Source organism: Schistosoma haematobium, chromosome ZW, assembly GCF_000699445.3.
Source record: "Schistosoma haematobium chromosome ZW, whole genome shotgun sequence".
Lineage (NCBI taxonomy): Eukaryota > Metazoa > Platyhelminthes > Trematoda > Strigeidida > Schistosomatidae > Schistosoma > Schistosoma haematobium.
Window position 1 is genome coordinate 66,887,774 of NC_067195.1, and position 24,256 is coordinate 66,912,029.

General features: G+C 40.6%; 1 protein-coding gene across 1 annotated transcript; it reads left to right on the plus strand.

The window, feature by feature from the left end:
* Positions 1-13,136: 13,136 nt before the first annotated feature.
* SIRT2 (NAD-dependent protein deacetylase sirtuin-2) lies at positions 13,137-24,023 on the plus strand (the record flags this gene model as incomplete). Its single annotated transcript, XM_051218828.1, has 11 exons — positions 13,137-13,221; positions 13,254-13,325; positions 13,938-14,044; positions 14,089-14,145; positions 14,181-14,249; positions 14,289-14,412; positions 14,456-14,515; positions 14,549-14,604; positions 19,271-19,411; positions 21,473-21,622; positions 23,916-24,023. The coding sequence occupies 11 exons, from the start codon at positions 13,137-13,139 to the stop codon at positions 24,021-24,023; spliced, it is 1,029 nt and encodes a 342-aa protein (XP_051072236.1).
* Positions 24,024-24,256: the final 233 nt, after the last annotated feature.

The following is a 24,256-nucleotide window of genomic DNA, read 5'->3' on the forward strand; positions in this document are numbered from 1 at the left end:
AACACAAGCCAGCCCTTTGCAGCTTTCTTTCATACCACGACACCATGTCATACACTGACCACCTCTCCGCTTTTTACAACCAGCCCCAGAGTCAGCAAATAATGCACGACGAGGAATTCTCTGGGACGACATTCGTAGAACATGTCCAAGCCACCGAAGTCGATGTTTCAAGATGGTGACACCAATTGGATTATCGTCTCAGTGCCCGAACACACGATGCCGGACCTCTGCATTACTACTGACATGATGTTGCCACTGGATGTCAGCAATCATTCGGAGACAACGATGATCGAACACAGAGAGTCGTCTAACATCCTCAACTCGGAGAGGCCAGGTTTCACAAGCATAGAGCAAAACTGCTCTCACCGACACGTTGTAGATCCGACCTTTTACAGCCAGACTAACATCACGAAGACGCCAAAGATGGCCCAGATTGGTGTAAGCCGCTCTGGCTCTCACTATACGTGCATTGATTTCATCACTCACATCCCCACCAGCACTTATGCAGCTACCTAGATACACGAACTTCTCGACTACTTCTATCTGCTCACCATCCAGGGTGAGTACAGAATTAGAATCCTGCCAGTCTTGTAGAAGAACTTTGCACTTCGAAGGTGCAAAGCACATACCATACCTACGGACATTGATTGGCAACTGATTAAGTGCAGATTGCATGCCTTTGACATTATCGCACAGTAAGACAATATCATCCGCATACTCAAGGTCGAGAAGTCTTTCTCCAGGCAACAGATCCACACCGCCATTGCTTACATCCATCAGGGCTGTTTCCAGAATGTCATCGATGGCAAAGTTAAAGAGGAATGGTGAGATTGGGCAACCCTGCCTAACCCCACTGGTTGTATGCCCTCACTCTGCCTGTGTTTTAATATACGGCTTTTAGGATGTCAATAAACTTCTCAGGCATACCCTTCTTCAATAGACAATCCCAGAGAACAGTCCTATCCAACGAATCGAAGGCAGCCCTGATGTCAAGAAACACTACGATTGTTGGCCTTTGATAAGTATGGCAGTGTTCCAACATTTGGCGGAGGGTGATCAATACATCCTCGACCAGAACTAAAACCAGCCTGTTCCTCGCGAGTCAATCTTTCCCGGGTTTTAAACAACCTACGAAGTATGACAGAAGCCAATAGCTTGGACGCAATCGGAAGTAGACTTATCCCCCGATAGTGGTTACAGGAACGACGTGAACCCTTCTTAAAGATAGGGACAACTATCGACTCATTCCATGACGTTGGTACATTCTCTAGCTCCCACACCTTTGTAAACAACGTCGTCAGTTCCTTAGTCAGAAAGTCACCACCATCTTTAAAAAGAGCCGGAGGCAAGTCATCTGGGCCAGATGACTTGTAGCGCCTCAAGAGTCGCAGTTCCTTGAGGACTTCCGCCTCATTTGGTGGATCAGTCGTCACCGGCCATGGAGGGAAGGACAGTCTGACCGATGTTGCCGGAGCAGCAGGCCAGTTGAACTGCCCTTCAAAAATTCTGCCCATCGTCCAAGACGTCGATGGATGTTAGTGATTGGCATCCCGTCATCCTCACAGATTGTTTCGCTCACACCAGACTTCTTGCTGCCAGTGGCTCGGATGAGTTGGAAGAGCTTCCGGTAATTACCAGATGCAGCTGCTACTTCCAGCTCATTAGCACGCTCCGACCACCAGGCTTCTCGGTCCTTACGCAAGCTTTGCCCAATTTCCTTACGTAACATCCTTCGTTTATGGTCAAACTCACGGTCACCCGGAGTAGACCGACGGGCTTCAATGAGTTGTAAGGAACCAGAAGAAACTCAGTGCTTATAAGCGGGACGTTTCGCAAACCCACAACTGACTGTACCCGCATTTTCATGGCGTCATTCAATTGCAACCAATGCTCATCTATACTTTTCGGTGAAATGGTAGCTAGCCTAGAAGCTAGCTCGGTTCGATACTTACTTGCAACAGAAGTTGCAACCAACTTGCTAAAATCAATCCGTTGGTGGCGGTCACTTCGTTGACCACTGAAAAGTAAGGCAAGATTGGCGCAGACCAGGGCATGATCAGAGTCCAGATAGGTACTCCAAAAGGAGCGGCAGTCTTGTACACAACCACGCCAGCGGTAGCTGATCGCGATGTGATCATTCTGAGTCCAGGCTTGAGATGCAGAGGGAGGACGCCAGGTGGCACATCGGCGATGACTGTGCCGAAAGTTAGTGCTAGCCAGAAACAGGTTGTGGTTTGTGCACAGTTGCAGTAGACGGTCCCCGTTATCTGTCCTGCGACCAACAAGTCCGCATCGGCCACCTAAACGACTCTCTTCTGTGCCTAGACGCCCGACCTGAGCATTCAAGTCTCCGGCTAGTACTACAATATCTGTCGAACGCACTTTCTGGAGAAGAACAGATAACTGGTGGTAAAACTCATCCTTGATTGCATCCGGGCTGCAATCTGTCGGGGCATAGGTGGAGATGACGAAAGGCATCGTTTCTCACACCGATTTCTTCTCACTTTGATGGAACTCTCTAATCTAACAGCATATAACCGACTGTTAATGGGGATCCAATCGATTAGTGCTGCCTCAGCTCTGGCGCTTAGTGCGACACCAACGCCAGCAAGACCAGACGAAGATGACACAGGGTCCCCGGATAAGCGCACGTGAAACAATCTTTCCGAAGCGACAGATGGAGATCGAATTCGCAGTACTTCACCAGAGTCTTGAATACGGGTCTCGGATAGACAACAAACATCAATATTAAGACTTTCCAAAGACATAGCCAGCCCTATCTGTTGCCCGACCTGCATAAATGTGCGAACGTTGAAGGCAGCCAGTTTGAATGGTGCACGTGGTTTCAGAAAAACTGCTTCAGTCCTCGTATTCGGTGGTAACATACAATTTTCAACTGGACAGTGACTCGAGAACGTTTAGATACAGTCGAATTTCCACCATAGACGAGCTGCTGTATAAGTTGAAAAAAATAAGTATAGACAGAGTAGGAATAAAAGAGGGTGAATAATGACGTAGTAAATAATAATAATAATAATTAAATCATTTGAATGTTCGTTGAAGCAAGAGAATTAGTTTCCATGATCATAGACAGTTCAGTTCATTAATTGTGTGTGGGCTGTGATACTGCCCGTGTGCCCAGACCGAAGCAGGTGGTTTACTTAGGGGGCCACACCCCGAGCCTTGTCTTTACAAAGTCTTAGTATCAACGTCTGCTGTCTATCCTAGACCTATATTCAAGATCCGTGAAGTATTACAAAATCGCTCTCCATCTGTCGTTTAGGAAAGCTTGTTTTACGTGCGTTTATTGGAGGACCCTGTCATATCTTCGTCTGGTTTTGTTGGTGTTGCACCAAGTTCTAGATCTGGGACATCACTGATCGTTCGGATCCTCAGTGTCAGTCGGTTACGTGCAGTTAGAATCGAGAGCTCCACCAAAGTTCTAAGAAATCGGTGCGAGAAACGATGTCTTTTCGTCATCTCCAACAGATCGCAGCCCGGATGCGATCAGGGATGAGTTTGGCCACCAGTCAACAGTTCTACAGAAAGTGCGAACGACAGTTATTGTAGTATTAGCCGGAGACCTGAATACATATGTCGGTCATTTAGGCGACTGATGGGAACTTGTTGGTCTCATTTTATATAACGGTGACTGTCTACTGCAATTCTGAGCAAACTGTAATCTATTCCTGGCTAGCATTAACTGCCAGCACAGTCATCGCCGGTCTACCACCTGGCATCCTCTTCATCTCAGGCCTGGACTCAGATCGATCACATGGCGATCAGCTAACTCTGATGTGATTGTGCGCAAGACTGGTGCTTTCTTTAGTACTTATCTGGAATCTGATTATGTTATTGTTTGAGCTACTCTCACCTTACGTTCCAGTGGCCAACAAATTCATAGTCCTAAACGGATAGATGTCAGCAAATTGGTTTCAGCTTCTGTTGAAAATAAATATGAAACTGAGCTAGGTTCAGGACCGGCTGCTATTCTACCGAAAATTGTAGATGAGCATTGGTTGCAATTGAATGACGGCATGAACGTGGAGAGTAAAGTCGCTTATGGCCTTGTGAAATGTCCCGCTTATAAGCGTTGGGTTTCTCCAGGCTCCTTACATTTCGTTGTATCACGTCGGTCTACTCTGCGTGACCACAACTTTGACTATTAACGGGGATTGCCACCCAGTGTAATTGTGCAGAGCTCGCATAAGCACCGAGAAACCTGTTGGTCGGAGCGTACCAACAAGTTAGATGCAGTAACTGCTTCCGGTAACCGCTGGAAGCTCTATAAACCCATCCGAGTCACTGGCAGCAAGAAGCCTGATGTAAGCAAAACAATCTGTGATGATGTGATGCCAATCACTAACATCAATCGTCTTTGATGGTATGTAGAGTTTTTGAGGAGCGACTTAACTAATCTGCTGCCGCAGTAACATCTAACAGATAGTTGTACCCTTCTTGGCTCGTGAAGACTGGTCCATCTAACTAGGTGAAAGTCCGTAAGGGACTCCAACTCTTGAAACTCCACAAATCACCAGGCCCAGATAGTCTACCTTCGACCTTTGAAGACAGTGGTGACTTTCTGGTTATGGAACTGACCGAGTTATTTACAAAAATCTGGCAATTAGTGTTGAACACAATGGAATAAGTCGATAGTATTTCCTATCCTTGAAACGCGTTCAAGTTGTATCTACTACTACCTTTCATCATACTGGTCAGCAATCGTAGTGTTTTTTGACATTAGGATGGCCTTCTGTCCGTTGGACAGAACTGTTCTCTCGGATTGTCTATTGGAGAAGAGTGTATTTGGGAATTTAATTAACAACTTTAAAGTCGTATATCCTAGCGCTTTGAGCGGAGTGAGGGCATACAATCACCTTTATTCATTGTTCTATTCAAGCAGTGGGGTCGGATAGGATTGAGAAATCTCATCATTCCTCCTCAGCCTTGCCATCGATGAGGTTCTGAAAACAGCTCTGATGGATGTAGGTAGTGGTGGTGTGGATCTTTTGCCTGGAGAAAGACTTTTCAACCTTGAGTACGCGGATGATATCGTCTAACTGTGCAATTATAACCAAGTCATGTAATCCTCACTTAATCAGTGTCCTTTGGTACAGAATGTGCCTTGCACCTTTGAAGTTGAAAGTACCTTAACAAGAATTGCAGGACACTGATCCTGTACTCACCACGGTTAGTGAGCAGACAGTATTAGTCGAGAAGTCCGCGTATCTAAGTATCTCGTTAAAGATTTGAGATCAATTCATGTATAGAAAAAGCCGGGGCTGTTTATGCCAGTCTGTGTCGTTCTTGGCAATTTTCCCAGTTATTTCGGCTGTAAAAGGTCATATCTACAACGTTTCTGTGCAAAGTACTGAAGACGTCGAGTTGATGTTGTTTATTCACGATTTGACAATTCCCACCTGTAGGTATTCCACATGGTAAAGCCTCCTTACCTGATACCATCTATTTGATCCTTAGTTTGAGGGTTGTGGAAAATAACTTGCGCTGATTATCAGTGTCTTCTTTTCGAAGGTGAGCGATTTTGAGAGAGTCGACTCCCTGGAAAAAATTCAGAGATGTTAAACTCAACAAAGCTTATGTCATCATATTGTTTTCCCCAGAAATGTGTTGTATATCTGAAGTAAACTGCGTAGAAGTAGTAGTGGTTGTCGAGACTATCAATGTAGGTACTCGTCTGAAGACGAGCCCACTAATAATGTAGGATGTTTTTGATCGGTAAACAGAGTAAATTCTCGGCCTTCAATAGTGTGTTGAAAGTGCAGTATAGCACAATACATGGTTAGTAGTTCCCAACCGAAAGTGCCATACCTCGATGCAGTGTTTTAAACTACTTAGAGAAGAGTGAAAAGGTTGCCAGGTGTTGCTAACACATTGCTGTAAGTCTCCTCCGACTGCCGAGTCAAATGATGTTGGAGAGGTTAGATCCCCAGATCTTACTTGAAAAAGGATCTAATTTTGTAATTTTATTTAGAAAATTTGTATTTCTTTGTTTTGGCGCCGAAAGTGCTCTTTTCACCTTCATGTCGTATTTTGCACTTGCAAGAATCTTAAATGCTATTAGTCCGTTCTGTCTTTTAGTATGCTATTTTGTAACTCTCCCCAAGGATGGTTTTGTGTTGTATATATACGTTTTGAATTATGTTTGTTGTTATCGCTCGTTTCTGGCTGTTTGCAGAATATACTTTCCCATTCCGAGCTTGGACTTCTTCCTCTAGTTAGCGGGGCTGGGACGCATTAATAGCTAGCTTGTTGGTCTTTGGTCACTGAGTCTTTGTTCCTTTCGCAGATTAAGTGAATTCGTAACCTCTTCAAACCTAGCAGATGCGTCTACTCTAATACTAATGGATGCTTTGACTTCCTAGTGAGCGACCATAGTTGACCTGTCAAGTGTCTCATGAGAGACTCGCAGTTGTTAGAAAACGTTAATAAAAACTTTTCAGGCTGTCAAAAGTCCACAAATGCTTGTCTGTGTTAGTTCTGTGCAGGTGTTCACGAAAAAGCGAACTTTCAACACATTAGAGAAGTATAACAGACAGCTATATCCACCAACTACGTTACCGTCAACGCGTGTCGTCGCGAAAATTTCCCGAAAGCATTTCGTGTCGGATGGTTTTAATGATTGAGAAACCGTATGGTTTTATGCTATTTCTTAGAGGCTTGACATACTTGTTGACGTACCAGAAAAAATACGGGTTATCTGCATTTTAATTTATACAGACAGACTTGTTTCGTGACAGTACCGTTTCTGAATCTTTTGGCGTCTGCGGTTACGGCCAATATTAAGATAACGTGTAGGAGAACTACAAAGATATGCATTGTCATTTTGTATCGTTTGAAGCTTTTCTATGACCGAATAAACCCCTGTGTTTAGGGTTCTAGTGATCTCCAGATCCCGGTTGTTAGATACAGCCTGTTCTTCTTGAGCGTTATTTTGAAATTAGGTGAGATTCGCTTAAACCTTTTGAGTAAATTAGATAATGAGGGATTTTTCAAGAGGTTTTTGTCAAAAGTTGTCATGAGTGCAGCTTTAAATATTAATGAAACCATCAACATGGATTCCCGTAACGTAGTGGATTATCAATACTTAAACGTAGACATGGTTATAGAGAAGACAAAATTGTACGCTAAGAAGAAACAAACTAAAGAGAGCTCTAACATTTGAGTTGACAGTTCCAGCTTCAGATCCTTGTATGAAAACAAAACCGACTATTCAGGAACTAAGCTGGAACGATGTAGAACATTTGTTCAAGAAACCAAAACAGGTCGACGACTGGTTTTCAGTATCATCATAAAATTAAACGGAAAAAGAAAGACTTAGAGTACTTTTGCCAAGCAGGACTGCAAAAACGGAAAGAGTTCGGGGAACAAAACCTCATATCTTGTCGATACGGATCTCACTTTTTATAAGTTATACGAGCCTTCCAAAAGGAACTATAGGCTACGTATGGACACGATCTAAACTTCATTAGATCCTTAATAGGCAGGATACTTTCAGATACAATATCAGCGATGAGCATACAAAGGCTTTAAAGAATAAGAAACAAATTGAGTCAGAATGTATTCAGGCATGCCGTCACCTCAATGGTACATTTGTTTCTGCTGAAAATGTATATTACTCTATCACTAGTCTAAGTGTGTTCTTCAAAAGGGCTAAATATCATATTGCCGATTGTCACTATACGACGAGTCAGAATAGACAATCATGTGACTTCCACATAAGATCTTATAGATCACGTGGTCACGTCATGACTAATCTACAATTTCGGGATTTAGTCTACTGTAATCGTAACAAAGATAGGTGTACTATTACCAAACTAGACCATAATTCTACATATCTACTCGATGAAGAGGAAACTACTATAAAGAACAAATGGAAAGGGATCAAAGAACCACTAATTTCAACATGTCAGGACGGTCTGGGTCGCAAGGAGCAACATCTCGAGGAATGGATCTTCATTGAAACGCTGGGTAGGATTCAAGAAAGGAAGAACAAAACGACAATTAACAACAGTCGAACAAGAGCAGTGAAAGTCAAGGCACACATTGAATACAAAGAGATAAACGAGAGAGAAGAGGAGCATTAGAGCCGACAAGCAGAAATGCGTAGAAGACCTGGCAGTGGCAGCGCAAAAAGCGGCAAGAGGAGGAAATATCAAACAACTATATGATATAACGAAGAAACTAACAGGAGACTATAGTAAACCAGAGAGATCAGTCAAAGACAAGGAAGGTAAGTCAATCATTGAGATTCAATAACAGCGGAACAGCTGAATAGAGCACTTTGAAGAACTCTTTAGTAGACCAGCTCCACTGAATTCACCTGACATCTCGGCAGCAAACAGAGACCTTCCCGTAGATGTCACTCCAACAACGTTCGAAGAAATCAGGATGGTCATTAGACAAATCTAGAGTGGGAAGACTGAAAGACCAGACAACATACCAGTTGAAGCACTAAAGTCGGACATTGAAATGACTGAAAAGACGCTCCACGTTCTATGCAGGAGGACACATCATCAAGTCAGAATATTCAATACGAACGTGAAGACAGTCCTACTGTACGGAGCTGAAACGTGGAGAACCACTACAACCATCATCAAGAAGGTACAAGTATTTATAAATAGTTGTCTACGCAAGATACTTAACACCCATTGGCCGGATACCATCAGCAACAGCCTACTGTGGGAGAGAACAAACCAGCTTTCAGCTGAAGAGGAAATTAAGAAAATGCATGGGAAGTTGATAGGACATATATGACGAGTTATCGGCCAAAGAACCTTCCATGATGGCCTATTCAAACAACATTTCTTATCCAAACTTCCTCAGCAGGTGCAAGACGTACTTTTATCGTTTCAGAACAACGCCCTAGACGATCTGGCTGCATCAGCCGACCGCAACTTAGAAATCACAAAATCTGATGCCGAGGAGTTTCAGTCAACGAAACGTCTCGAACGACCCAGAATAACATTACAGAGTTATAGTAGATAGTACAACGTTATCTTATATTTCGTAACGACCGAGAATGGTCACGCAGTCTGAGAAGAAGCACTTCGCGTAGACGCTCTTTCTCTAGACCACGATAGACGGATAACCCCGACGGGTGCTGGTATCATAACCAGTATGGAAAATCTAGAAATTGCAGAAAACCCTGCAATTTTCCCAACTCAAAATCGACCGACACGAATAACAATTGGGGAAACTTCCAAGCCAGCACGCGTTAACGGCAACCGTAGTCGGCAAACACAGCCATCTGTTATACGCCATCGATGCGATAACGAAAGTTCGCTATCTCGTTGATACTGGCGAAGAAGTTAGCGTTCTCCCTGCAAATTCTAACGACCGGCTTCACGATCCGGTTTTAAATCTACAGGTGGCAAACGGAAAGCCTATCGCCACATACGGTAAAAGGTACGTTTACCTTAACGTCGGTTTACGCAAACCCATACACTGGATCTTCGTTGTTGTAGATGTTTCCATGCCAATCAGTAGTATAGACCTCCCAGAACACCACAATCTACTCATCGATACGCGTAAACGGAGGCTAGTAGATGGAAACACTGATTTGTATGTTTGCGTAACTTCTTTTTCTGGCTGCAGATTATCTCCAGTCACAATTAGGCACACGATAGATCCATTCTATCAACCACTACTCGGTAAGTATTCTGGGATATATCAGTCGCAACCGAAATTGTCGTGTGTAACCAGCAACGTTACACATCACATCACGATTACAGGACCACCTGTATTCTCTAAAGCACGCCGATTAGCTCCCGAAAAGCTAAGGTTGGCCAAAAACGAATTTGACCACATGATAGACTTAGATATCATAAGACCGCCAAACAGCCCATGGGCATCTCTCTTGTACATGGTCCCTAAAAAGGACAGCAACGACTGGCGTTCAACTGGTGACTATCAACGATTGAATGCGAAAACCATTCCCGGTTGTTACCCGTTGCTTCACATTTACGATTTGACAGCTACTTTGAAAGGTACAACAGTCTTTTCAAAAATCGACTTGGTTATAGCGTATAACCAAATCCCTATGGCTACTGACGATATTCTAAAAACAGCTATCATAACTCCTTTCGGTCTCCACGAATTTTTCGAATACCTTTCGGCTTAAGAAATGCTGTTCAGACCTTCCAAAGGTTCATAGATGACGTTTTTCGAGGTCTCAACTTCGAACACGCATATGCTGATGACTGCTTGACAGCAAGTCCGGACAGAGACTCTCATCTCCAGCATCTGGACCCTGTTTTCGAACGACTACAAAGACATGGCATTACTGTAAGCATTCATAAATGCCAAATCGGAACTGACTCTGTATTTCCTCGGACATACTGCTGATGCTCAAGGTATTCGATCTCTAAGAAGTAAAGTGGTGGGCATTCTGGATTACCCAGAACCGACCACCGTCAAGCAATTACTCACGTTTAACAGCCTTGTAAGTTTCTATATACGATTCATACCGAAATGCGCGTTACTCATGAAACCTCTTACCGAACAACTTCGTAGAAATGTGAAATACATCAATTTGGACGATACCGCGCGAAAAGCATTCTCCACAGTTAAGGAACTTATCGCAAAAGTAACCATGCTTGCACACCAGGACACCCAAGCACCAATTAGTATCGCAGTAGACGCATCAGACTCAGCAATCGGAGGAGTCCTACAACAATGGCTTAACCACTCCCGGCAGCCTCTGACATTTTTCTCTAGTCAGTTGCTAGACACTGAATCGAGGTACAGCACATTCGGTAGGGAACTCCTAGCTATGTATTGTGCTGTGCGGTATTTTCAACACTATATCGAAGGCCGTGAAATTACCCTTTTCACCGACCATAAACCGCTTACCCTCTCTTTAAGCTCTTGTTCAGCCAGGCACTCACCTCGTGAGTCTCGACAACGGGACTACATTTCGCAGTTTACTTTGGACATACAACACATTTCTGTGGCAAACAATGTAGTTGCAGACGCTTTGTCTCGAAAGCTTCTTCTATTCCGTCCACAACCATTTGAACCATTTGAATAACTTCCTTGAACAGTTTCCAAGGGATCGACCTTCTGAAACTCGCTCAGCTTCAAAAGAAAACGGGTAGGGATCGCCCAATCGTGCCGAAACGTTATCGACGAAACTCCTCCAATATTTCGCACAAACTTTCTCATTCAGATGTTCGTGCAACCATCAAGCTCATGGCAGAACGGTTTTGCTGGCCTGGCATGAATAAAGACGTGAGAGAGTGGGTACGCTTCTGTGTAAGATGCCATAAATCTAAGATTATCAGACACAACAAATGTCCCTTAGGCTTTTTCAAAACTCCGGACGCTCGTTTCGACCATGTTCATCTAAATTTATTAGGACCTTTACCAGATTCAAATGGATACTTTTATCTCTTAACCTGCATAGACCGTTTCATTCGATGGCCAGAAGCAATACCTATCAAGGATATCACTGCTAAAACAGTGGCTCGCACCTTCGTCGAACGATGAGTAGCAAACTCCGGCTGCCCTCCAACCATCACTACAGATCATGGACGACAGTTCGGATCTGGACTTTTCCGTTGTCTGACCACACTATTAAAAATCACTCGTTTCAGAACGACCGCCTACCGCCCACAAGTAAACGGGTTGGTAAAAAGATTTCACCGACAACTAAAAGCTTCGCTATCGGCTGCAAACCTTTCACAGTGGACCAACTAGGTATTTCCAATGCAGTGAAAGCTGACATTGGATACACTGCGTCTCAACTCGTTTATGGAACGACACTTTGACTTCCAGGAGGATTCGTGGATCCTTCATTCTCTTCAATGAACATGGATCTAACCTCCTACACGAACAGGCTTACAAACGCAATGCATTAAGTTTAACGTGTTCCCGCAGAATTGAGGTTTGATCTGTCACAGAAAAGTCTCAAACAACATGAAATGCTAATATGGATTTCTGTCATACTCACACTAGTTATTTTATTACTCTTCATAATCACGAACGCTCCTGTAACGAAAAATAAATCCCCAAAGTAAATAGTTCTGTAAGTCTTCAACATTGGGTAATATAAGATACTGATAAGGTCAAAGAGTTGAGTATAGCTCTGAACACTCCACCAATAGTCGAAGAAATCAGGATGGTCATTAGACAAATCTAGAGTGGGAAGACTGAAAGACCAGACAACATACCAGTTAAAGCATTAAAGTCGGACATTGAGATGACTGAAAAGACGCTCCACGTCTTAGGGTCACCACTTCCTCACCAGGGGGGAGTGATCTGTAGCGTTAAGCATATCAGACGATACTCGATATATTAATAGCTTATCAAATATATCTTCCAATCTTCTTGCTTCTGTCTTTTGATTTCACTTGGGGGGTACGATTAATATTAGGTGTTACTGGTTAAAGCATTGTTAAACTCCGAATACCTGTGGCATCTGCTGAAATTTTCGCAACCCACTAATTAAATTGGCGAACTTCCATTACGTGGTAGAAGTATGCGGTGTTCGTATGAACCAATGATTATTTTTTACCCGATATCCGCCTGATTTGGAATTCCAAATCCAATACGTTCGTTTGTGCTCGTCTAAATCCCTTTTTTCTACACAGCGCTATTTTTGTGACTTTAAGTTCATGTAATAATTCAGAAACTCACAATTATCATAACACATTAAACTCTGATGTCATTGCAACTTGAGAAACATGGTTAAAGTCAGTAGTGCATGGTATTTAAGTTCAGTTGCTTAGGTCAATACGTAAGCCTTAGAGAAAAAGGGTCAGTTACGTCGATATCTGGCACACAAAGGCCTTGTATAACTTGTGCCTAACTTGTGTATGGTTATCACAATTCATTTTGCCCATAAGTGTTTGAACTTGTCAACTTGTAATTTTAAGGTCTTGCACGATAGACTTCCCGAAAAGGGCATATTTGAGTGGTGTTGACAGTTATTGTGTACTTTTTAATGCAACAAAAGATTACTTAAATGTGGAAAAACTTAATATTCATGCAACCGACCAAGCCCACGTCAATGGAAATACGAAATGACCGCCTCTTGTTAGACCGTTCAAGGTCGCCAAACGAAACGGCGGTTCGCTTCGAACGGCTCTGACGTTTTTTCCTGTTCCTCCTTCGTCATGTCTTTCAACTTTTCGGGGATTAAGAAAGCACTGTTTGGAGATGATACGCCTCGACCAAAACTTGGGTCTCTCGATATAGAGGGTACATTTAACTGTTCTAGCATATTCTGTTAGGTGTGACGCAATTAATCCAGGATGGTCAAGTCAACAAAATAATAACTATGGTTGGTGCTGGCGTGTCAACAGGTAATATTTTCTTCTCTGGTGTTTCCTGGATTAAGAGTTGCGTCACTGTGGTATCCGTGGGTCATGTTTGCGTATGCTACTGTAAAGGACCTTGATAAGTTTATCAGACAAGTAAAACTACTGAGTGATTAGTGTCGGAATGAGGTTTAAGGTTCTAGCTATTAATTCGAATTCTAACGATAATAGAGTATATAAAAATGCAAACATTCTCAGCTCAAGGTGCATTTACAGGTATCTCAACCACAGATTACTGGTCGTTTGGATATACACCCATTCCCACTATTTCCGGAAAATTTTGTCCGTTTTAGGGAAACTGTTATAGAAAACTTTGGGGAACTGGCACAAACCTCCCAAAATCTCCCCAGATCTTGGGAAAATCTCCAAAATTTTTTTCCCCAAACTACGGGGAAAGCTAGCAAACTTATCACGACTTTAGACAAAACCACAGAACTTACCCAAAGTCCTCCCAAATAGAGAGATTGAGCACCTTTCTTAATTTAAGCTCTCCGCTTGATATCATTCCCAATTCTTTCAACGGTTAATTGTTTTGCCATAGAAATTTTGTGAGCATTATTTCACAACCCATGTATTTTTTATTTCGAAAAAATAAAGCTGCTGGAATACCTGATTTTCGAAGCCCATCTTCTGGCATATACGACAACTTAGAAGATTTTAACTTGCCCACTCCGAACGCAATATTCTCGATTGATTACTTCCGAGTAGGTGTGTTTCTAGTGTCAGTAAGCTTGGTTTTTTTTTCCAGAACGATCCTAGACCTTTCTTTGAGATTGCAAGGCGTTTGTATCGACCAGAAGCAAAGGCACGTGTTACGCATTACATAATATCAAAATTTAGCCTACGTTGGCTCATTGTTTTATCAGGCTACTTCATGACAAAGGCTTGCTTCTTAGGCATTATACACAGGTAATGTAAAGCATTATCATCCAGTTTTTATTCTCATAGAACTGTGATAGTTTGGAACGCTTATCTGGTTTACCAGAGGAGAAATTGGTTGAAGCCCATGGGACATTTCACACAGGACACTGTATTAAGTGCAAGAAACTGCATGATTTCGAGTTTATGCTAAGTATTTACTACTTAAAGTAAATGACATTTCTTTCTGTTTGTAGATGAAATTTTAGCCAAAAGAGTGCCTAAGTGTCTTGAATGCAAACACGTTGTCAAACCTGGTAACTGCTTAATTCCAGTTAATTTATTTACAGATGTTGTACTTTTTGGTGAGAGTATGCCGAAGAAATTTTTCAAGAACCTTTCTTCGGTGAGTCCTAGACATTTATATGATTTAATGGTTGAATTCATGAGCCAATTGAAGCTAGACCATGACAAATCTGGAAGCACTGGACAGCCGTTTCGTCCTAGTATGGGACTCTAGCAGTGCGCATCCACGATCCCGCCTCGCGGGACTCGAACCCTGGACCTATCAGTTGCGCGCAAACGCTTAACCTCTAAACCACTGAGTCGGCATCTAACGTTGTTAATGTGTTACTTTGAAATCAGTTATTGTAGAATATGGCATATGATTAATAATCATCTTCCCACATTATCAAACATGGGTCACATTATTGAGTTCAAATCAACTTTTATCGTGTTGTGTAAACATGATTTGGGACAAATACTAAGGTTTATTCTGACCTTAGCTGTACAAAGATTCAAACTCTTTTTTGTTTCAGAGATATTTCGTTTTTACTTAGAGCCTACCCTTTTGATATCACCCTTAAACTTAGCATCCAGATTGGTGTGATGTATTTTTTTCTTATTATCTGTGTTGTCTTCATTTCCACATTGGTTCAGTTTTCTAATGTATAACGTAGATGTTTAGTGTGAAATCAGGTTGTTCAGAAGGTATTTACTTAAACACAAACATTGGTATAAAGGGGTACCAGATGCATATGCGTCACACAAGTCACTTAGTTTGTGTGTGGGCTGTGATACTGCCTGGGTGCCCAAACCGAAGCAGGTGATTTCCTTAAGGGGCCACACCCGGAACCTTTGACCTAAAGTCCTGATCCACAAGGCAACGTCAGGAGACGCAGTTTCATGGTAACCGATGACAAACGTTTGGTTCATACGCCATTTATTCCTTCAGGATACTGGAGCTCATGTGCACCATTGATTTGGAATCAGAGTTTTCCAACTCCCCTAGATAGATCCTCCATACCCACCAACCCGGTTAAAGTGCCGGACATTCGCTTCCTGTCCTCTCAATTTCGTAAAAAACACCCCCGCCACGAGAAGGCAGTGAGTAGGACTCCCCTGGTAGTGGCGGTATACTTGTGGCCATGTGATAGCATTTCGAGAGGGGAGCTGCCTTTTCCCACTCTCGACCGTACCCGGGCATTTGGGGGCGTTCAAAAGGTATGGCACTAATATTCCACTTAGTTCTACTAAACATCGTCTCCTCGTCGCATCATTTAAGTTTATCCAACAAACCTATTGTTTTAAATCAATAGTTTTTATTGTAATGGGAAACATATTTTAGGCATTTCAAGGTAGCAATTGCTTAGTTCTCATTAAATTGTTAGTCTTATTTATCCTCCTATGTCATGTTCGGAGTCTTAGTAATATTAAGTTATCTTCCACTGAGGTAAAGTAATGGTTGGTCCTAAAAGTATTGTACTCGTAGACATACTTCTGTTCATCCTTCAGCACTATAGCTTTGATTTTTACCCGACTGGAGCATCTTACATGTTCGAAAAGTTTGTTCAGTCGACCTCATTTCCTAATAACGGGAGTGTTATTTACCTGCAGTTACGAGATTTTATATAGAAAAACAATTTTCAAGTAACGCATGTTTCAATTCACCGAAGCATCTTACTTTCGTATGGGAGCTAAATTTTCAATGAAACATGATTTGGGACTCTTAAATTGTTCGACTGTTATCAAACACATTTCAATTTTCTCCCACCTTTTATTGATTAAAAACCTACATAACTAAACCGACTGTGCTCGACAAATTTTTCAAACAAAGGTCAGTCAGTCAGCTACAACGTAGGACCAGGCACATATATGCATCGGTCCAAGTTGCCATACCTCATTAGCACAACAGGATGATAGCCAAATTCATAGAAATAGTTACTTCAATGGTAGTAATATATAAAAGAAAGATTGTGTATAAGGATATAATATAGAAAAATAGAATCATTTTGTAGAACGAAAGATAAAAAGCAATTTTAATCTCATTGTTTAACGCAAGACAAAGAGTATATACATCTACGCTAGTGTAGTCGATTCTGAGCCATGTCACCAAGAGTCTCCAACCATTGGTTACGATAGTCACGTGGACCCCAACCGAGTAGTCTTCGTCTACCAACATGGCTAAGACTAGAAGTTAGTGACTTCAAGCACTGATGCCACGTTTTGGTTTGGCCGCCCCTAACTTTCTTCCAACCATCTCCAATACCGGATAGCGTTGCACGTCGTGGTAATCGGTATTCAGGCATACGTAACACGTGGCCCAACCATCTCAGTCGATGAAGATTCACAACCTCATCAACTGATTTACCATCGTTCCCTAATACCCTGGGTCTAACCTCACTATTATTTACCCGGTGATCCCAGCAGATGCTGGCAATATTTCTAAGACATCTGTGGTCAAATACTAGTAGCTTACGAGTGTCTTCTACTCTTAATGGCCATGTTTCGCTGCCGTAAATTAAAACAGAACGGACTGCCGCGCAGTATACTCGTCCTTTTGTTGATAGACGGATATCTCGCCTTCGCCATAGGTGACGTAAGTTGGCAAAAGTCAGACGAGCTTTTTCAACCCGTGCAGAGATTTCGTCAGACACCAACCCATTAGGTCTGATCAGACTTCCAAGATAAGTGAAGGTGTCGACGTGTTCGACTACTTCACTCCCTATTCTTAGTTCAGGTGTTGACGCAGACCAGTCCTGAAGCAACAACTTGCATTTAGAGGGAGAGAAGCGCATTTCAAACATTCTGGCATTGTTGCTTAGTGCTACCAAAAGACTCTGCATTTTATCAGCGTCCTCACCAAACAGGACTATGCCATTTGCGTATTCTAAGTCGATAAGTGGACCTCCTGGAAGGAGATCAATACCCGAGAATTCAGTCGACGAGAATGTTATTTCCATCAATAGGTCTATGATGAAGTTAAACAAAAATGGGGAAAGTGGACAACCTTGACGGACACCACTTGAGGTTGCAAAAGCAGATGATAGTTCGCCATAAGCTCTGACTCGACTAGTAGTGTTCGAGTAAAGAGCCTTCACAAGGTTTATGTACTTCTGAGGTACGCCTTTCAATGACAGACACTGCCACAGAATCTCGCGGTCTACGGAGTCAAGTGCTGCTTCTAAGTCGAGAAAGACCACCATTGTCGGACGCCGATAAGTATGCCTGTGTTCTAGAACCTGACGAATGGTGAATATGTGGTCGATGCAGCCACGACCAGGTCTGAAGCCATCTTGATACTCTCGTGTTTGCAGTTCACGAGTCTTAGGCGTCTGATAATTATCGAGGCTAGTATTTTATATACTATATTAGTTAAACTAATCCTTCTATGGTTGTCACAGGATGATTATAACCCTCTCTTGTATATTGAGACGATAAGTGATTGTGACCAGTTAGATGGGATAACGTCTAACTCCCAGATCTTAGCTAAAATATTAGTCAACCTAATCGCTAAAATTGGACCAGCTGCCCTTCCTCGTTTCAGATTAGCTATAGCCTTTTGAACGTCTGCTAGAGTTGGGGGACCTACTTCAATGTTCCATTCACACTGTCTGGAAATGGAGGGTATTTGTAGAGTAGCTGAAGGCCAGCTGAACTGTTCTCTGAAATGTTCCGCCTATCGTTCTAAACGTCTGGACTGGGAGCAGATGAGGGTGTCGTCTTTTTCCGAAATAGTCTGAATTACACTTGATTTATTAATTCCAGTTTCTTTTATTAGTCTGTAAAGCTGTCTTGTGTTCCCTATAGCCGCCGCCTTTTCCATCTCTTTTGCTTTCGTTGACAACACTGCTCACGGTCGTTCCTTAGACTTTTGATTAACCTAGATCTGATTTGTTGTCGCTCTTCATCGTGTTCAGAGCCTGATGGGATGAGTTTAAGAGAGTCCGTCAGTGCAATAGACCTTGAGGAAATCCATTGGTTCTTTGTAACCCTGTGGTTTAAATCACTAATAGGTGTCACTGCTGTCTCCACAGCTGTTTGTATATCTTTCCAAGCAACATCTGGGTCAGCCTCGTTTTCAGAACTACCTAATTGTGACCTCAGTTGTTCCTGGAACCTACTTTTGGTTTTCTCGCTACTCAGTTCAGTTCTAACAGGTCTTTTTACTGAGGCTTTTTTGCGTCCAGTGAGGCGCAAGCAGATGCGTGCCCGTATTAGGTAGCAAAAATTATGCAGATAAGACTGAAGATCTGGAAGTTGTGTTACTTTTCGTGCTGTAGTGGGAAAAGGACATCATTGTTTTTTCTGGGTATAATCCAATTCGACTGTGTTTTTTTTGTGTTCATCTATTCTCAGTTTTCAACAGTTTTCGAACCTTTAAGGAGTCGTCAGTTAACCAAACCAAATATATACAAAACTTATTCAGGGACATTTGTCATCTGATTAAGTAAGCTAGATTTCAATTACTAAAGTTTATCGGTATCTCCTAAATAATTGAGTCAAACATCGAACAATAGTGTACAGCTGTCAACGTCTCTCAGCTATCGTTCGACCCTAAACTTATTGACCCAGAGCATCAACTATCCATCAAATTATTTTATAACCTTTTGTATTGTTTTTACCTCTTTTTATGTCAAATTTGGTGACAGTTAAGCTCGAAGCATCTTGTGTTTATAAATTATGCTTATGTACAATAGATTGCATAATATATTTAAAATTGGCCTCAGTTAATGTGAATTGTAGTTTTTTCTCAGCATCTAACTTCGTAATTCAATTTTTATTAAACTTAGGATCTCAATAATTGTGATTTACTCATCATAATGGGTACTTCGTTAACTGTGTTACCATTCTGTGCTATGATTCATCGTGTTGGTAATGATGTCCCACGACTCTACATTAATCGAGAATATAACGATGGATCTACAGAGCCTGTAAGTTTGCTGCAGTCTGTGAATGACTATCATTCATTTGTTGTTCATATTTTTATCCAATTATTTAATACCGTTCGAAAACTGATCATAGTAAATAACTCGATAACACCTAGGTCTAAATTAATGTTGATCGATGTTACCATTTTTAAAGTGTCCGAGTTGAAACACAGTCAATCAGTTTGGTAGTTACCTGTTGCATTCAAAGTTTACTATACTGATTTATTCGTACACAATTTTCCGACATCATGGCTGCATGAGAGGTATTTTGTTCATAATATGGCTCCGTAAAATGAAAAATAGTTGTATTGTACTGGGTTCCACAGATTTGTCAGTATGTCATCGGCGGAGTCCCTAACATAATTCGACTCATCGTCTAAAGGCATTTTCGAATATAGGTTAGAAGAGATGACGGAGCAAGTATTTCTCATATTTATTATCTGAACACATAAATATTGGTACAAAGGGGTACCAGATGCATATGCGTCACACAAGTCACTTAGTTTGTGTGTGGGCTGTGATACTGCCTGGGTGCCCAAACCGAAGCAGGTGATTTCCTTAAGGGGCCACACCCGGAACCTTTGACCTAAAGTCCTGATCCACAAGGCAACGTCAGGAGACGCAGTTTCATGGTAACCGATGACAAACGTTTGGTTCATACGCCATTTATTCCTTCAGGATACTGGAGCTCATGTGCACCATTGATTTGGAATCAGAGTTTTCCAACTCCCCTAGATAGATCCTCCATACCCACCAACCCGGTTAAAGTGCCGGACATTCGCTTCCTGTCCTCTCAATTTCGTAAAAACACCCCCGCCACGAGAAGGCAGTGAGTAGGACTCCCTGGTAGTGGCGGTATACTTGTGGCCATGTGAGGACATTTCTCAACCAATGATTGCTATACCCAAAATTGTTTATTATGGTAAATAGGCGTCTACAAAATTATTGTCTTTCGAAGGTTTACATTCACACATTCTGTAAAAATTTCAGTTTCTAGTTTCAATCAAGCTACTACGTAGCTATTTGTTGAGCATGTTGTAGGTTGCTATAGGAGTTAATGAATAGTAACTGACAAATTATTGCGATATGTACAGTCAACCTTCAGTAATGTCTCTGTCTTTGTTATTAGTTTTTATGTGATAACTTGCAAGTAATGACACTCTCTTTTAATATTATTAACCCTAACACAATGTTCCATGAGATATTTACCACATTTGATTGCTTCGCACCAGGCTACCAAAAATTCAAAAACGTGATATACTTATAATACCCATAGTGGACTTCACAAACACCACATATGATTGATCCTAATGTCTAAGTCGTATACTAAAGCCACTTCAACCTAACCTAAATAACGTCTTAAAGGATTCATATAAATTTAGGTCAAAGTTTTCGGAATTACCCATCAATGAGAACAAAACTATAGTAAGCTTTTTTGTACCTTTATTCTCTAGTATTTCAAATCATAGTTGTCTGGATTTTACTCATGGTTTACTACGAGCCATGTGACTGGTCTGATGGTACTGGCAAAATAAGCGACTCGATATGGGACATAAATAAATTAGCAACAATAGATATGGGTGATTCGACAACTTCTCCATTCGTTTTTTGATATAAAGTACCTATGAAGGTGAACAGCGTTGAAATGAAGTATAGTTTGAGAGATTTTATGATTGATCTAATGCTTAAAGGACATCTACGTAGTATTATCATCTATTTATTTTCTGCACTAATTCATATTACAAATTATACATTTTTCACAATCACCATCATAGATACAAGTGAAAATACTGAATCAAACAGAACATGACATTGTCATATTCCAACCTATTATGACTTTTATTGCGCTAAAAATATTCTGCTTTGTTTCCTTTATACTATTCAAACTTATTAATTAATTTCCGTTACTAACTTATTTACTCTGAAAAAGTGACTTACACTAATTCGCGAAATGTTAGAAACACAGATTTCTACTAATTTGGACATCATAAAAATATAATTACTACTTAATCAGCTGTGTTTAATTTATCTCTCAGTACGTCGTTTTACGTTATTTTTATTGAGGGTTTATCTTCATTCATTATGCGGTTTATGGTGGCTGGTTTTAAACAGAATTATATGAAATGGGGCAGGTCTGATAATGAACGTGATATATTTTGGTCGGGTAATGCTGATGATGGTGTAGTCAAAATATCAGAACTTCTTGGCTGGAAGGTAAGCGCAATATTCCATTTTGTGTATTAGGTATTTATTTATGTTCCATTGTTATGTGAGACATTGGTGTGAATTGAAGGTTCTTTTATGTTTAGTGTAATTTGTGTCCTTGTAAATAATATATGAATTTAAATTTTTCATAAATGACGTTTATTGGAATAGACTTTCATAGGGTTTTAATTGTTTCCATTCCACTTTAAACTGCTCTAGATGTTTCAAGTTTTTCTATTTATTATGTATCATACTAATCCTTTTCATCTTAATTTAAGTTGATTGTGATTCAAATCTCTCAAAGTCATATCACTTAGTCACCACACAACTCATAACAGCATAAAACGTTGATAAATTGTGGAAATGAATTCACAAGATATAATGTGGATTATATTGGCTGTCATACTTTTTGTTCTTAATAAAAAGGGGTGTATTAAAATTCAATTAAATGACCAACGAAGAATTTATACACACGAATTCTAGTCGACCTTGTACAAAAATGATATTTTCCAATGCTGTCTGTTTTGTAATCAGTTTTTATGTTAATTGCATTTTAGTGTTCTGTAGCCCTATATCTGACTCCAGTTAAATCGTATGCTGATTGTTATCAAACTATACTTGCCACCAACCGTCGTATATTTTTATCGATTTAGTTCGCATTAGAAGACAAAGGAATGAAACAAGCCAAATACGAGCATACATCTTGAATCCGTATATTTTTTACACTCACTGATCCAGCCAAGTAATCAGGGGACGAAGTGAAGAATGGGAAGCAAGACGAAACGAAATGAAGTGACGCTCAACGAAGGAGAGTGGGCCAACTTGATTTTAATCGAGCGTGACTCACTATTTATATTCAGACAAAAATAAGTTAGACATGTCATGAATAGGTTGAGCAATTAGCACACAGACGATATAAAAACAGTCAGGGTTAGTAAGCGAATGAATGACAGGGTCAAAATGTGGCTTGAGAAGAATGAATAAATTGGTTTGTCCAAAAGCTAGAGTAACCTATATGGGCTGACCATACTACCAGCAACTACAAGTGTACCAAACAGTCCTGAATTTTGTGTTCATTTAACCACAAGAATAATATACATGTGTAGATCCTATTTGTTTGAGCAGTCATAAGAAGCATAATTCAAATACAAACAACATTTGAAAGTTCAATTAATGATACAAAAGTTTCCAGGGAAAGTAATGGTTAAAATACATATGTTTTAATATCACTTGATAATGTAAATATCTTATGAAACAAACTAATAACCAGTTAGGGTCCTTTTGGAAACGTTCTTAAGGAACTATATAAATAAGCTTCGAAAATCTTCGTCATCTTTTAGAAATCTGTTTATTCACAATATCATATATTTAAAAGGTCAAAAGTGTAATTATGTGAAACTGTCAGTGAATGAATCCAATAGCAAAAATTATGCCACTATTATTTAATGTGCATTCAATCAGAGATAGCTATATATTAAATGTAATGTAAGAGGAGTATGTATGGTAGTGGAGTCGCTAGTTTTTAAAGCCACTAAATCTCATGTTCAAACTGTTGAGGATGCCAAATATCCAGAATACACTTAATAAACGTCTTATTTTTGTCATTTTAGTTTGGAAGTTTGAATTTCTTGTTTTCGCACCGTAAGCGCACATTTTCACCTTCAGATTATATTTCCCACTTGGAAGGACCCTAAATATCATTGGTCCGTTGTCTCTTAATGTTTTTGTGACGTTTCTCAAGGGCATTGTTGTGCTATATATATATGCTTGCTTTGTGTTTGTTGTTGTTGTTCGGACTTCTCCCTCTGGTTAGCGGGGCTGGGACACATTGGAATAATTTAGCTGTCTTGTTATTGTGTCGTTGAGTCTTCGTTCCGTTCGCCGATTCAGGCGATCTCGTAATCTCTTCAAACATAGCAATTTGGCGACGAGGTTGGTGCTAATATGGATCCCTCGAAAGTGGAACTATTGTTGAAACAGCAACTAAAACTCATCATATAGTAAGATTTCACGTGAATTCTCATTCAGACGTGTTATCGTTTCACAATATAAAATGGGTTTGTTCATCTTTAATTCTTGTCAACCACGTAAAACCACATAATATAATACTACTTTACTTTTTAAATTACAACTAAATTAACCAACACCACTAATATATATAAATTGTTTTTTTCCTCACTACTCATTAGTTTGATGGTTCCAAGTTTTTCATCTTATGGCACTTTATTATTTAGTCTGCTTAACGACAGTTACATGTTAACTCTACCATTAACATCTGTCAAATTCTTTCGTTTTGTTTTAGGATGATCTTTTGAGATTAAAAGAAGGGACGGACTCTCGCTTAAATGAAGAGTTTATAGCAAAGAAATCCCATGACAAAATCCTGACAAAATCAGTGGGCAATGATTAAATCGTTCTATTCATTCTGTCATTCTGATAGACAGAACTGATTATCAACGTGGAATGTGATTTTACTGATCTTCCTGTTTTTTATATCTCCTGAATTTATTTTAAATAGAGTATCTATGGGATTTCTCGGAGCTTTTATCTTGAAATATTTTAGATTATGAATGAGTTTGACTCAAACAAAATCCATGTTTAATTTTATCAAGAATGTTTGCAATGTTTTTCTTCCGAATATAT